The sequence below is a fragment of the Phyllobates terribilis genome, unplaced genomic scaffold (genome assembly GCF_046119375.1).
Source record: "Phyllobates terribilis strain yellow unplaced genomic scaffold, ASM4611937v1 Scaffold_11__3_contigs__length_659146591, whole genome shotgun sequence".
Classification (NCBI taxonomy): domain Eukaryota; kingdom Metazoa; phylum Chordata; class Amphibia; order Anura; family Dendrobatidae; genus Phyllobates; species Phyllobates terribilis.
Genome location: NW_027362771.1, coordinates 415,578,703 through 415,595,675, shown reverse-complemented (window position 1 = coordinate 415,595,675; position 16,973 = coordinate 415,578,703). Strand labels below are relative to the sequence as shown.

The 16,973-nt window shown below is 45.2% G+C and overlaps 1 protein-coding gene and 1 long non-coding RNA gene across 3 annotated transcripts in view; one reads left to right on the top strand and one right to left on the bottom strand.

Moving 5' to 3' along the window:
• Positions 1-8,872, bottom strand: part of LOC141166435 (uncharacterized) — a 55,357-nt gene extending 46,485 nt beyond the window's left edge. For both annotated transcript variants that reach the window (XR_012251290.1, XR_012251291.1), the window contains exon 1: positions 8,630-8,872. This is a non-coding gene — a long non-coding RNA (uncharacterized lncRNA). The remainder of the gene's footprint in view (positions 1-8,629) is intronic.
• The window catches only part of SLC27A2 (solute carrier family 27 member 2), a 53,636-nt gene continuing 43,248 nt past the window's right edge, over positions 6,586-16,973 (top strand). The window contains exon 1 of the mRNA XM_073653106.1: positions 6,586-7,182. Coding sequence (XP_073509207.1) covers positions 6,705-7,182 — 478 coding nt within the window. The 5' untranslated portion in view covers positions 6,586-6,704. The remainder of the gene's footprint in view (positions 7,183-16,973) is intronic.

Genomic DNA, 16,973 nt, shown 5'->3' with positions numbered 1-16,973 from the left:
CTCCTGGTGGGAACATGTACTCCTGGTGGGAACATGTACTCCTGGTGAAAACATGCACTCCCGGTGGGAACATGCACTCCGGGTGGGAACATGCACTCCGGGTGGGAACATGCACTCCTAGTGTGATCATGGACTCCTCCTGGTGGGAACATGCACTCCTGGTGGGAACGTGCACTCCTGGTGGGAACGTGCACTCCTGGTGGGAACATGTACTCCTGGTGGGAACATGTACTCCGGGTGGGAACATGCACTCCGGGTGGGAAAATGCACTCCGAGTGGGAACAAGCACTCCTGGTGGGAACATAGACTCCTGGTGGGAACATGCAATCCTGGTGGGAACATGGACTCCTCCTGGTGGGAACATGCACTCCTCGTGGGAATATGCACTCCTAGTGGGAACATGTACTCCGGGTGGGAACATGCACTCCAGGTGGGAACATGCACTCCTGGTGGGAACATGGACTCCTGGTGGGAACATGCACTCCTGGTGGGAACATGGACTCCTGGGGGGAACATGTAGTCCTGGTGGGAACATATACTCCTGCTGGCTAAATATATTTCTGCAATACCTATGCTGCAGATATTGTTGCAGAATTTTCTGATTTCCATTCATCTGCTGTACAGAACTTTCTACAACAAAATCCACATCAAATCCCTGGTGGAAACATGTACTCCTGGTGGAAACATGTACTACTGGTGGGAACATGTACTCTTGGTGGGAACATGCATTCCTGGTGGGAACATGCACTCTTGGTGGGAACATGGACTCCTCCTGGTGGGAACATGCACTCCTGGTGAGAACATGGACTCCTGGTGGGAACATGCACTCTGGGTGGGAACATGCACTCCTGGTGGGAACATGGACTCCTGGTGGGAACATGGACTCCTGGTGGGAACATGTAGTCCTGGGGGAACATGGACTCCTCCTGGTGGGAACATGCACTCCTGGTGGGAACATGCACTCCTGGTGGGAACGTGCACTCCTAGTGGGAACATGTACTCCTGGTGGGAACATGTACTCCTGGTGGGACCATGCACTTCGGGTGGGCCATGCACTCCTGGTGGGAACATGGACTCCTGGTGGGAACATGGACTCCTCCTGGTGGAAACATGGACTCCTCCTGGTGGGAACATGGACTCCTCCTGGTGGGAACATGCACTCCTGGTGGGAACATGCATTCCTGCTGGGAACATGTACCCCTCGTGGGAACATGCACTCCGGGTGGGAACATGCACTCCTGGTGGGAACAGGGACTCCTCTTGGTGGGAACATGGACTCCTCCTGGTGGGAATATGGACTCCTCCTGGTGGGGAAATGCACTCCTGGTGGGAACATGCACTCCTGGTGGAAACATGTACTCCTGGTGGGAACATGCACTCCGTGTGGGAACATGCCCTCCTGGTGGAAACATGAACTCCTTGTGGGAACATGGACTCCTCCTGGTGGGAACATGCACTCCTGGTGGGAACATGCACTCCGGGTGGGAACATGCACTCCGGGTGGGAACATGGACTCCTGGTGGGAACATGGACTCCTGGTGGGAACATGGACTCCTGGTGGGAACATGCACTCCAGGTGGGAATATGCACTCCTGGTGGGAACATGCACTCCTGGTGGGAACATGTAGTCCTGGTGGGAACAAACACTTCTGGTGGGAACATGTAGTCCTGTTGGGAACATGCACTCCTGGTGGGAACATGGACTCCTCCTGGTGGGAACATGCACTCCTGGTGGGAACATGTACTCTTGGTGGCTAAATATACTCCTGCAATACCTATGCTGCAGATATTGTTGCAACATTTTCTGATTTCCATTCATCGGCTGTACAGAACTTTCTGCAACAAAATCCACATCAAATCCCTGGTGGGAACATGTACTCCTGGTGGGAACATGTACTCTTGGTGGTAACATGCACTCCTGGTGGGAGCATGCACTCCTGGTAGGAACATGGACTCCTCCTGGTGGGAACATGCACTCCTGCTGGGAACATGTACTCCTGGTGGGAACATGCACTCCTGGTGGGAACATGTACTCCTAGTGGAAACATGCACTCCGGGTGGGAACATGCACTCCTAGTGGAAACATGCACTCCGGGTGGGAACATGCACTCCCGGTGGGAACATGCACTCCTAGCGAAAACATGCACTCCGGGTGGGAAAATGCACTCCGGGTGGGAACATGCACTCCTGGTGGGAACATGCACTCCTGGTGGGAACATGTACTCCTGGTGGGAACATGTACTCCTGGTGGGAACATGCACTCCTGGTGGGAACATGGACTCCTCCTGGTGGGAACACGCTCTCCTCCTGGTGGGAACATGGATTCCTCCTGGTGGGAACATGCACTCCTGGTGGGAACATGGACTCCTGGTGGGAACATGCACTCCGGGTGGGAACATGCACTCTTGGTGGGAACATGGACTCCTGGTGGGAACATGGACTCCTCCTGGTGGGAACATGGACTCCTCCTGGTGGGAACATGCACTCCTGGTGGGAACATGCTCTCCGGGTGGGAACATGCACTCCTGGTGGGAACATGTAGTCCTGGGGGAACATGTAGTCCTGGTGGGAACAAACACTCCTGGTGGGAACATGTAGTCCTGGTGGGAACATGCACTCCTGGTGGAAACATGCACTCCGGGTGGGAATATGGACTCCTGATGGGAACATGGACTCCTGGTGGGAACATGTAGTCCGGGGGAACATGTAGTCCTGGTGGGAACAAATACTCCTGGTGGGAACATGTAGTCCTGGTGGGAACATGTAGTCCTGGTGGGAACAAATACTCCTGGTGGGAACATGTAGTCCTGGTGGGAACATATACTCCTGCTGTCTAAATATACTCCTGCAATACCTATGCTGCAGATATTGTTGCAGAATTTTCTGATTTCCATTCATCTGCTGTACAGAACTTTCTGCAACAAAATCCACCTCAAATCTCTGGTGGAAACATGTACTCCTGGTGGGAACTTGTACTCCTGGTGGGAACATGCACTCCTGGTGGGAACATGGACTCCTCCTGGTGGGAACATGTACTCCTGGTGGGAACATGCACTCCTGGTGGGAACATGTACTACTGATGGGAACATGCACTCCTGGTGGGAACATGCACTCCTGGTGGGAACATGAACTCCTCCTGGTGGGAACATGCACTCCTGGTGGGAACGTGCACTACTAGTGGGAACATGTACTCCTGGTGGTAACATGCACTCCGGGTGGGAACATGCACTCCTGGTGGGAACATGGACTCCTGGTGGGAACATGGACTCCTCCTGGTGGGAACATGGACTCCTCCTGGTGGGAACATGGACTCCTCCTGGTGGGAACATGGACTCCTGGTGGGAACATGCATTCCTGCTGGGAACATGTACTCCTCGTGGGAACATGCACTCCGGGTGGGAACATGCACTCCCGGTGGGAACATGGACTCCTGGTGGGAACAGGGACTCCTCCTGGTGGAAACATGGACTCCTCCTGGTGGGAACATGGACTCCTCCGGGTGGGAACATGCACTCCTGGTGGGAACATGCACTCCGGGTGGGAACATGCACTCCATGTGGGAACATGCACTCCTGGTGGGAACATGAACTCCTGGTGGGAACATGGACTCCTGGTGGGAACATGGACTCCTGGTGGACTCCAGGTGGGAACATGCACTCCAGGTGGGAACATGCACTGCTGGTGAGAACATGTAGTCCTGGTGGGAACAAACACTCCTGGTGGGAACATGTAGTCCTGGTGGGAACATGCACTCCTGGTGGGAACATGGACTCCTCCTGGTGGGAACATGCACTCCTGGTGGGAATATGTACTCCTGGTGGCTAAATATGCTCCTGCAATACCTATGCTGCAGATATTGTTGCAAAATTTTCTGATTTCCATTCATCTGCTGTACAGAACTTTCTGCAACAAAATCCACATCAAATCCCTGGTGGAAACATGTACTCCTGGTGGAAACATGTACTCCTGGTGGGAACATGCACTCCTGGTGGGAGCATGCACTCCTGGTGGGAACATGGACTCCTCCTGGTGGGAACATGCACTCCTGGTGGGAACATGTACTCCTAGTGGAAACATGCACTCCTGGTGGGAACATGCACTCCGGGTGGGAACATGCACTTCGGTTGGGAACATGCACTCCTAGTGGAAACATGCACTCCGGGTGGGAACATGGACTCCTGGTGGGAACATGGACTCCTCCTGGTGGGAACATGGACTCCTCCTGGTGGGAACATGCTCTCCTGGTGGGAACATGCACTCCGGGTGGGAACATGCACTCTTGGTGGGAACATGCACTCCTGGTGGGAACATGCACTCCGGGTGGGAACATGCACTCCTGGTGGGAACATGCACTCCTGGTGGGAACATGTACTCCTGGTGGGAACATTCACTCCTGGTGGGAACATGTAGTCCTGGGGGAACATGTAGTCCTGGTGGGAACAAACACTCTTGGTGGGAACATGTAGTCCTGGTGGGAACATGCACTCCTGGTGGGAACATGCACTCCGGGTGGGAACATGGACTCCGGGTGGGAACAAGGACTCCTGGTGGGAACATGGACTACTGGTGGGAACATGTACTCCTGGTGGGAATATGTAGTCCGGGGGAACATGTAGTCCTGGTGGGAACAAATACTCCTGGTGGGAACATGTAGTCCTGGTGGGAACATGCACTCCTGGTGGGAACATGCACTCCGGGTGGGAACATGTACTCCTGGTGGGAACATGGACTCCTGGTGGGAACATGTACTCCTGGTGGGAACATGCACTCCTGGTGGGAACATGTAGTCCTGGGGGAACCTGTACTCCTGGTGGGAACAAATACTCCTGGTGGGAACATGTAGTCCGGGGGAACATGTAGTCCTCGTGGGAACATGTACTCCTGGTGGGAACATGTACTCCTGGTGGGAACATGCACTACGGGTGGGAACATGCACTCCTGTCGGGAACATGGACTCCTCCTGGTGGGAACATGGACTCCTCCTGGTGGGAACATGGACTCCTCCTGGTGGGAACATGGACTCCTGGTGGGAACATGGACTTCTTGTGGGAACATGTACTCCTGGTGGGATCATGCTCTCCTTGTGGGAACATGCACTCCTGGTGGGAACATGTACTCCTGGTGGGAACATGCACTCCTGGTGGGAACATGCACTCCTGGTGGGAACATGGACTCCTCCTGGTGGGAACATGCACTCCGGGTGGGAACATGGACTCCTGGTGGGAACATGTACTCCTGGTGGGATCATGCACTCCTGGTGGGAACATGTAGTCCTCGGGGAACGTGTAGTCCTGGTGGGAACTTGTAGTCCTGGTGGGAACATGGACTCCTGGTGGGAACATGGACTACTGGTAGGAACTTGCACTCCTGGTGGGAACATGTACTCCTGGTGGGAACATGTAGTCCTGGGGGAACATGTAGTCCTGGTGGGAACAAACACTCCTGGACGGAACATTTAGTCCTCGTGGGAACATATACTCCTGGTGGGAACATGTAGTTCTGGGGGAACATGTAGTCCTGGTGGGAACAAATACTCCTGGTGGGAACATGTAGTCCTGGTGGGAACATATACTCCTGCTGGCTAAATATACTCCTGCAATACCTATGCTGCAGATATTGTTGCAGAATTTTCTGATTTCCATTCATCTGCTGTACAGAACTTTCTGCAACAAAATCCACATCAAATCCCCACTATGTGAACCACCCAGCCTAAACTGTTCACGATCGGTTTTTCCATTCTCCTAGAAATCCTGTGTGAACAAGTCCTCACAGGGGGCAGGCCATGTTGCAATGCATCTTCTTCCGGTGAATTCAGGACACTTGGTTATACAGGATGGAGCATTTACTACAATAAGTGGTTATAGAGGACAGTAATGAGCTATTGGCTTTTAATACCAGAGCTGCCACCTGCGTGTACCTGCGTGTACCTGTGTGGAGTGGGGGGACAGTGCACTGGTCCACGCCCCACCCCACCAGGGCTGTCACCTGCGTGTACCTGTGTGGGATGGGAGGGCAGTGGGTAGGTGCACACCCCCTGTCCTAGGCGCAGGGCTGTCACCTGCGTGTACCTGTGTGGGGTGGGAGGGCAGTGGGTAGGTGCACACCCCCTGTCCTAGGTGCAGGGCTGTCACCTGCGTGTACCTGTGTGGGGTGGGAGGGCAGTGGGTAGGTGCACACCCCCTGTCCTAGGCGCAGGGCTGTCACCTGCGTGTACCTGTGTGGGATGGGAGGGCAGTGGGTAGGTGCACACCCCCTGTCCTAGGTGCAGGGCTGTCACCTGCGTGTACCTGTGTGGGGTGGGAGGGCAGTGGGTAGGTGCACACCCCCTGTCCTAGGCGCAGGGCTGTCACCTGCGTGTACCTGTGTGGGGTGGGAGGGCAGTGGGTAGGTGCACACCCCCTGTCCTAGGCGCAGGGCTGTCACCTGCGTGTACCTGTGTGGGGTGGGAGGGCAGTGGGTAGGTGCACACCCCCTGTCCTAGGCGCAGGGCTGTCACCTGCGTGTACCTGTGTGGGGTGGGAGGGCAGTGGGTAGGTGCACACCCCCTGTCCTAGGCGCAGGGCTGTCACCTGCGTGTACCTGTGTGGGGTGGGAGGGCAGTGGGTAGGTGCACACCCCCTGTCCTAGGCGCAGGGCTGTCACCTGCGGTCACACAGAAGGGTGCTTGTTCTCCGGGGCAGGTGCAGTTCCTGAGTCCTGCAGCGATGATCACCGTGTTCTTCACTGCCCTCCCGGGGCTGCTGCTTCTCCCGCTGCTCATCAGCTTCATCTTCCCCTACATCTTCCAGGACATTGCCCACTTCATCACTGTGGTGCGCTATGGCATCCGGAGCAAGAAGCAGATCAGGAGGACCCCGGCGCACACGGTGGTGGACACCTTCCTGGAGCAGGTGGAGAAGTCTCCGGACAAGCCGTTCATCCTCTACCAGGAGGAGGTGTACACTTACTCCGAGATAGATCGGCTGAGCAACCAGGCGGCCCGGGCTCTGCGCAAACACGCGGGGGTGAAGTCTGGGGACTGCGTGGCCATATACATGAGCAATGCCCCCGCTTACATCTGGATCTGGCTCGGGGTGGCGAAGCTGGGCTGTGCCCTGTCCTGCCTCAACAATAACATCAGGTCCCAGTCATTCCTGCACTGCTTCAGGTGCAGCGGTGCCAAGATCATCCTGGCAGAGCCGGGTAAGTAAGTGCCCCCCTCACACCTGTGTCCTCATAACGAAAGCCTGGCTCTCCTCTATGGAGCCAAGTTACAAATCACTGCACATGACACTTCTATTGTATATCTATTGCATTTGTAGTCTACTTCTATTACACTCCTGTTACATTTCTATTACACTTCTGTTACACTTTTTTTATTTCCATTACACTTCTATTATACTTCTATAACACTTCTATTATATTTCTATTACATTCCTGTTAAACTTCTATTACACTTACATTTCTTTTTTTACTTTTATTACACTTTTATTACACTTCTATTTCATTTCATTTTTACTTCTATTACACTTCTAATGCACTCCTATATACAGTACTTCTATTTCACTTCTATTACACTTTTTTTACTTCTATTACACTCCTATTATATTTCTATTACACTTTTATTTCACTTCTATCTCACTGTATCTTTTTACTTCTATTATACTTATACTCTCCTATTAGACTTCTATTACACTTTTATTACACTCCTATTTCACTTCTATTACACTTATGTTGCTTTTCTATTATACTATTACTCTTCTATAAGTTTATCTCCAGAGGGCTAATGCATAATGTATCGCATTGACCTTGACAGAGTTCCTAATAAGAATCCTATAGTAGAGAATGAAATATTCTCATGATTTATGCATTTGATGAAATACATGTCTGACTGTCTTTTATATGTTTCTATACCATACTATACATTATAGTCCAATACAGAATCTAGATTAAATGCTGTAGGTCACCATCCTATTACTGTATTATCGTCTACTGATATCAGCTTTTCCATCATAATAGATCAGACTGGGATATCTGCTGTTATCAGCCTGTTTACATTATACCATTACTAGTCATCATGAACTATTGTCCACTGTTATCAGCAGTTTCCTTTAATACCACATATATCAGCATGATGCTCATTACATGCCCTCCAGTCATCAATATTTTAATTATTAATACTATAATGTTTTTTTTATAACTATTTATTTACTTTATTTATAATTTTGAGAATTTGTAACTGGTTTCATTTAAAGTCACTTATGACTTGTTTCTGAACAAATTATGTCTTTTGATTTATTCTATATTAGATTATTTATTGCCAGTTGTATCAATCTCTATGCTTCAGGCTGAATTTAGACTCGTGTGTTTCACTGTCCACTTACATAGAACCTGATATATGGTGCCCAGTCTGTGGTCAGCATGTATCTAGCTGTACGATCTCAGCCAGGTATGTTTGATTCTGAAACGCTGCGGCGTCTCAGAGAAAAACATACTTTAATAGCCAAATTAGAAACAGAAAGGTACATATGCTAGTCTGCACAATTTGCCCAACCTTCGTGTGTGTGGATCATATAAATGAAAGAGTGAAAGGACCAAACATGCAGATGTGACGTGGGGAAAAAAAATGTGAGAAACCCACTGTGCCTACCTGTTGTGGATAGGATAAGTCAGACTATGAATGTTCTCCAAGCCTATGATGTTTCTAATTCTTAAATCACCAAAAGGTAAGAACTTTGTTAAGTCCCAAAGTCCATGGTGTGGTACTTTTAATGGTGAATCACTATAAATTCCTGGATAAGTCAAATCTGAGGATCCATAGTGCATTGTCTGAAATGAACCAGCTGGTGGTGTTCGCTCGGACACCCTGATGAAGGCGGACGTTACCTCTGAAATGCGTAGGATATTTTTTTTGCCCACAGGTGAACCCCTAGCAAGTGACATCACGTTTGCTGGAACAAGCAGTCTTTTTCCTCAAGCGTGTCCGAGCAAGCGCCACACTTCGAATCCTCAAATTCGACTTATTCGTAAATTTCTGGCAATTCACACACACCAAGGTTGGGCAAAATGTGCAGACTAGCACATGTACCTTTCTGTTTCTAATTTGACACTTTTTACGCACATAGGCAGTCAGTGCGGTATCTCAGGCAGCTTTTTGCACTACGTTAGGTAAGTGGAAGCGCTTGTGCTTATTTTATTTATACTTTAATAGCCACCAGGAACCAAGACTGTGCTATAGACTAGTCAGGCAGGCAGGTCCCCGGCGACTTCTCCACACCTGCTGCCTTTCTCTGCCTATGTATCAGTGCCTGGTAAATACTGTCCATGGATTGGACAGCATGTATCACTTTAAGGACTACAATGCTTGACCATAGATCTCCCAACCATTCAGACATCAGTTTTACAACTAAGTGTTGTATCAGTGATAGAACATGTACCCATGGTAGTCCATTGGGGTAATGGTCCATGCCAAAACATAGTAACATGTCCAATTTTGATCCAACTCACATATCAAACTCAGCAATAAAAGTCTGTGGGTCTGAGAAAAAAATTGGACAGCATTCAGATGCTACCCATTTGTCCTACATGTGATGTCTAATTTTCATGTTTCTTTGACAGAAGTTTGAGAAAACTTCTCATTTGCAAAAAAATGATGAAACTCTGATGGTAAAAAATGACATACTGATTAAACAATGATGAAAATATGAACCAAAACATTGATGAAAATCAGTCTGTTTTATGCATACGAAAAAAATCACTGACGTCTGAATGAGCCATAACTGACAGCTTTATAAGCCCATATGAGGCTCTTGGTTCGGGTTAGGGGACACATGGTTGATTTAGGTATTGTGGCCTGAATATAGACTTTGAAATACAAGCCTCTGTAGTCAGCCTAAGGGCTCACTCAGGTGTCCGTTTCTCACATAAATGTTCTATCCATCCTTATTTTTTGCTGTCCAAGTGTCCACAAAAAAGAAAAAATGGCCACGTGTCAGTTTCTTATCCAAGTCAGAGATGAAAATTGGACATTCAAGTCTATTGGTCTGTGAAAGACTCAGACAGATGCCTTGTTTGATGTATCCTAAATGCTGTCCAATATTTCACTGACTGTCGGGTTGAGGAACCTTTTTACTGCCAAGAGCGCCCTGGTGTTCAGTAGTGAATGCTGCGTGCACAGTCCAAGGAAGAATTAAAAGGCCGGCGACGCAAGCACTGCGGCACCCGGGAATGTGCCCCAGGGTTGGAGAAAATTACATAAAAGGGCCAAAGGTTTATGGTTCCTCACCTCCGGTTTAATAGGAGAAACTTGAGAAACCCACCCTCAGTTTTTTTGCATTGGAAAAGGACTGATGAAACTCTAATACTAAAATCTAACACTGACCAAGCACTGAAGACAAATGGTCCTCTATTTCATGAACGATTAAAAAAATGGGCATCTGATTTGGGCCTTAGGCTTTATTCACACGTCAATGTTTATCATTCTTGTGCTGTCAGTTGTTCCCGTGAATAGCACATTGAGACATTATATTCTATGGAGCTATTCACGCGTCAGTTTTTCTTATCAATGTTCCGCAGAAAACAAATGACAAAATATTGAGTCGTATCCAGCTCTTGTCCATTTTGTGGACAGAACAGGCCCATGCAAGTGGATGGGTCATTGAAAAAGAATGAACAGCACACAAATGCAGATGCCATCCTAGTTGAAAAGCCTCCATTGGTTTCTATTGCATACAAGTAAACCAAGTAACATACACATGGTACAAATGGACACACAGACCAAAAACTGATAAAAAATAGTTCTACTTTTTTGTGGCCATGATAAAACAGTGACGTGTAGATAAGGCCATATTGGATGACTCCATTGCACCATATTGTATGGCTGGTTACCTTTACCACATTATTTTGTATGTGATGCCAGTTTTACCACATCTTTGATATAATTTAATATTTTTATTATGTACCGTTTCTCTGAAGAAGGGGCTATAGTGCTCTAGGAAGAGGAGTTTTTCTAACTAATATATCACTGCTAGAAGATTCCATCTTTTTCTTATTGAGTTCTTACTTGGATCTTGGTCCAGGTTAAAGTTATTTTCTTCAGTATCAAGTAGATATTACAGTCATTGTCGGACTAGGGTGTCTTTTTCTTTTTAGCCAATCCATAAGGCGAGGGCACTTCTGCTGTAGTATATGTGTGAAGGTCGTGTATTTTTTGGGTTAATTGCAAACACCATGATTATTTCTCTATAGGAGTATATTAAACATTTCTATGGAATATTGCATTGTTTTCTTTTACTTGCTCAAAAAGGCTTCCTCCTCAAAGATGATATTAAGTCAACGTGGAACTGTCCCTTAAGAATTTTTTTCTGGGATACTTTTCCATGTGGGCAGATTTGCGTGAGGAAAATGCTATTTGTTTCAGTATTAGCACTACCAATGAGTTTCACAAAATCCATTCACATACTGCATAGAAAATCAGCCTAGTAAATTGACCAAGGCTGCAGATCTGAAATATGCGCATGCCAATCAATTTATGGTGCAAGCATGGATAAAAAAGTCCAGCAAATCCTTACCTTTCCGGCAACAAAGTCCATAGTGGTAATTACTGACATGTAAACGTCCCCCTCCATTATTATAGGTATGAGTGCTATGTGTGAACAACACGGATAGCACTCATACGCAAAAAAACGGATGTCTGAATGAATCCTAATTTTGGTCCATGGTCAGATCAAAATTTAGACATGTCTAGATGATTTTTTAGCAGACACAATGAATATAATGGATATGTGTTCTATTCCTGAAAAACATGCATAGAACACATATGTGAAAAACTGATGTTTGAAGGTGGTTTAATTAGGACGTGAGTGGGATTGGGGATCCAGGAGGGTCCTCCTTCCCTCATGACCTGTTCGTGGTCACGCTACTGGCCAAAGACCAGTGATCCACGCACCAAAAATGACCAAATAGTGAATATAAAGCTTTCCAGTTAAAAATATAGTAAAATAGAACTAATTTGTTAATTACAGTGCCAAGAATTTGAATGTGTAAGGAAAGGGTTAACTTATTATCCATAACTCAGCAACAGGATAATAATGGCAACAGGCGTGTTGCAGCTAATTAAAATAGGTGCCCCCAGACTAAATAGAGTCCTGTGGGATCTAGAAACTTGGGACATTTTAACTGTTTATCCGCTTAGCTGCCATCAGAAATCTGTTGAAAGCCTGACTATAATAGTGAAGCAAACATTTGTTTTCAGTGAGATACATGGATGAGAAAAAGGAGCTGAGAAGTGTTAGATCATTACAGTGTAAGGCCACGTTCACACGTTCAGTATTCGGTCAGTATTTTACCTCAGTATTTGTAAGTCAAAACCAGGAGTGGGTGATAAATACAGAAGTGGTGACGTTTCTATTATACTTTTCCTCTGATTGTTCCACTCCTGGTCTTGTCTTACAAATACTGAGGTAAAATACTGACCAAATACTGAACATGTATACATGGCTTCATTGACAGGATCATATATTCGGTCTGAGTGCTGCCCTGGGAAAAAACCGACATCACACGGACAGCACTAGGACATATGTTATCATGTGGGCTATTCAGAAGACTGTTGTGTTACACAGACCGAATGTCCGTGTGGTAAAAATCGCAGCATGCACTAGTCTCTTCCGTATTTTGGATGTGATCCAATTTACTTGAATGAGGAGACGATGAAAAAGAAAATTTCTCCATCTTCTCCATTCTGTCAGTCAGTGACAATCAGACTGCACTCGAATGTTATCCGAGTGCAGTCTGATTTTTTCCATGGTCTCATTGACTTGCTTGCTGGGCTGAGTACGATTCAATAATCGGATCCAACTTGGGCATACTGTAATTTTTTCCTAAGACCGGCTAGTGAGAACTGCAGAAGTTGCATAAATTTAGTGCAGTCGCCAGTTGTGCCAAAATTAAGAGACTTTTCAAAGATTTTTATGCCAGAATACTACGCAGAAGCTTTGATGTATCAGGCCCTGAGTTTTTGAGGACCTTTTTATTCAAAATTCTTCTCAAATAAGCCTCAAAAATGCTTGGAAAACACTTTCTTTACATTTCCATGGTAAAATCCACTTTGAAAAAAGTGTGCATGAGACTACTTTGAAGCTGATCCTGATGGAATCTGCTCAACTAGGCACTGTCCAATCAAAAGGCTACAAAATGCTTCAGGAAAAAAAAACTTTTCAAAACTGTGAACAACTCAGGAAAAGAACAACCCGTCCAAAAGTTCCCCAAAACTTGTGAAGCGGTTTCCACCTGAAAAACTCATTGTGAACTTCTCTTTACCTAAAGTAATTGTACTATATGATATGTCTTATACTTACTTCAGTAACCAAAGGGCTATGTTCTTCAACATCTGCAACATTTCTTTACTCCTCACTGTGAAATTTGTGGGCATTATTATATGTAGATTTATTTCCCTATCTCAGTCATACATACACATTAGGGGTAATTTCATAGAAAGCGAATGAACCTATTGAGGGGCAGACATATCATTAGTGTAACCTATTTTGCCGCATAGGGGCCCAAAAGGAAAGGCCCCAATTCTACCACCAAAGCAGCAAACAGCTTCTGTCATAGACAGAACTATTGGTCTGCAAAGGGCCCATATACTGTTCTTGCACAGGGACCCTTTTCTGTCTATGTCCGCCACTGAACATACTGTCCGCCAGTATGCTTTTGATGTGTGAAAGATTACTGAAGGAAACCCACCCAGCCACATAATGCAGAATATGTGAAAGGCTTCTTCTTCATCCATCATCTCTAACAAAAATGCTACAAAATCACCCCATGGTCTGTTCAATTAGTATGGACTTCTTTGAACATCCATAGACCCCTTAATTCAGTATACCTACAGAGGGTTTTCTGTGTTTACAGAGGGTGTTACTGTGTTTAACACAGTTTCCAATATAAAACCATATTCCAGACGTGTGAAAATAGCAGGTTTATAGGCTTATGTATGGTTATTTTTTATTATCTTTTTTTATAAACCATTATCACATTACAGTTACATTTTAGCACAATACTATGCCACTTTGATTTCTGATCAGATATCTACACGATCTGCCATGTTCCCACACAATTATGGTATTTTTTTATTTTGCTCTCATTCATTTAAATAGAAAGAGATTATTCTATAGTGCTGACTTAGCTGTCAATGAGCCCGCCTGTCATGTGAGGGGAAACACTTACTGTAATGTTTTTTCTTGATAAAGTAACTTGAAGTTCTAGGGTCCCAATGAAAATTATATACACTGTGTGCACAATTATTAGACAATTTGTATTTTTGTTGATTAATTGTATTATTGAATAACTACAGTGCTATCAATGCAAATGGTTAATAAATCTGAAATCTGAATATTTAAGAAAGTAAAAGTGAGGTTTTGTCTTTCTTAGGAGAATATTTACGTGTGCAAAATTATTGGGAAACTAATGTGCCGAGATTTATTATGCATCTAAATGAAAAGTGTAAATTTGCCATCTCAATAGCTTTTTTTTCATCTGATATAGTGAGAAAAATAGCCAAACAACTCAAAATGTACAAAACTACAATTCTGACATCTAAAATAGAATATCAGTGACCAATATAACCACCCTTCTTTTTAATAACAGTCATAAGTCTTCCAACAATGGAGTATGTCAGTTTCTTGATCTGTTGATCAACTTTTTGGGCAGCAACAACCACCGCCTCCCAGACACTGATCCTAGAGGTGACTGTTCCCCTTCACCATACATCTCTTGTTTAAGAAGGGTCCACAAGTTCTCAATAGGGTTTAGGTCAGGTGAGGAAGGAGTCATGTTTATTATTCTTTCATCTTTAAGGCTGTTACTGGCAGCCAAGCAGGTGAGACTTTGATGCATGTGATGGAGCATTGTCATACATGGTTTTCTTGAACGATTCAGACTTCTTCCTGTACCACTGCTTGAAGTGTCTTCTAAAAACTGGCAGTAGGTTTGGGTGTCGATTTTGAGTTCATCTTCACTCCTTAATAGTCCAACTAGCTCATCTATAATAATACCAGCCCATAGAAGTACTCCACCTACACTTTGCTGTTGTTTGAATCAAAGTGGAGAACTGTGCCCATTACTGATCCAGCCATGGGCCCTTACATCTGGTCCATCGAGAGTCACTCTCTTCTCATCAGTCCATAAAACTTTTGAAAAATCTGTCTTCATATACTTATTGGCCCAGTCTTGACTTACCTTGGCCATGTCTCTGAGCACTGAGCACCTTGTACTTCCTTGACACCCTGCACTATGTTGACCCTGTTGACTATTTGTAATACGATTTTTGATGGTTCTGTGATCATGCCCCAATATCTTAGCAATGTCAAGAGTGCTGCATCCCTCTGTAAGACTTTTAACAATTTTTTACTTTTTCGAGTCAGTTAAACCTCTTTTTGCCTGAGGAATGCAAGCTGCCTAATAATTCTGCACACCTTGATAAAGGGTGTACTGTATATATCCTTAGGCCTCGCACTCCCTTATTACACAAATACACATTACCTGATCTGCTTCATCCCATAAGAATTCAAGTTTATTCAACTTGGTCTTGGAAAATATGTATAATTGTGCTCACAGTGTATTAAGGACCCTCTTCTGCCATTTATGATAATCTCCTCTATAATATTGGTTTCTTCCTAGATGACTGAAGGGTATTTGGGCCACCTTAGCCACCAGTGCCTGTGGGTGGCTACAATTTCTGCCCCTGCTATAAGTATGCTATGCTTCTGACAGAGGCATTCTTTGTCAGGGCAGACATTGACCGATGACTACTCTCTATATCAGTTCTGCTGGCACAAGTTGTGATTGAAGAATTGAATTTCTGTGGTGAAATTTATATGGAAAAAGGAGATTTGGATTAGCTTCCTTCCACTCAGTATGTTATCTTGATGGCAGCACATGGTGTTCCAATTCAGCTCGGCAACTCCTTTTTAATTAGTCTTGCCTTGATGGCAATGTGTCAAATGACTGTGAGACATTAAAGCTTGATGCCCTTTCAGGATGAGATGTTGGGACATGCCAGAACACACCAATTTACCTTTGCACTAGTTTTAGAAAATATCTTCCTCTGAAGCATTTTACTGTCACACATAATTAGGAAGCCAGTACAATGTAATAATGAGAGTGAAACTTTAAGAAATAATTAGACAACGAATATAAAATATTCTTTAGAGGGAATAGTGAACTGTCCACATTTCTTCACGCCTTCTCTTCACCTTTGTTATACAGGGTGGTCCAAAAGTAGGTGGACAGAAAGTGTAATAAGGTTATGAAGGGGGAGATTTATCAAACATGGTGTAAAGTGAAACTGGCTCAGTTGCCCTTAGCAAACAATCAGATTCCACATTTCATTCCTCACAAAGTTTATAGTCAAAAGCCAAAAAGTGTCAGAGATTTGAAAAATTACATAAGAGATGCATTTCAAGAAATTAATACCCAAAGAGACTTGTGCAAAAAAGTTTGTCAAAGCGAAAGAGGCAGAATTCAAAGCTGTGCAAATTGTAATGGAAAACAGTGTGAGCACCTGCGTTGATAACATTTAAGGGCTTTTGTATTATTGTTCAGAATAAAATGTAATTGTCAATGTAATGCTTGTGTTAGTAAATATAATTTTATATATACAGTACGGACCAAAAGTTTGGACACACCATCTCATTTATAGATTTTTCTGTATTTTCATGACTTTGAAAATTGTACATTCACACTGAAGGCATCAAAACTATGAATTAACACATGTGGAATTATATACTTAACAAAAAAGTGTGAAACAACTGAAAATATGTCTTATATTTTAGGTTCTTCAAAGTAGCCACCTTTTGCTTTGATGACTGCTTTGCACACTCTTGGCATTCTCTTGATGAGCTTCAAGAGGTAGCCACGGGAAATGGTCTTCCAACAATCTTGAAGAAGTTCCTATAGATGCTTAGCACTTGTTGGCCCTTTTGCCTTCACTCTGGGTC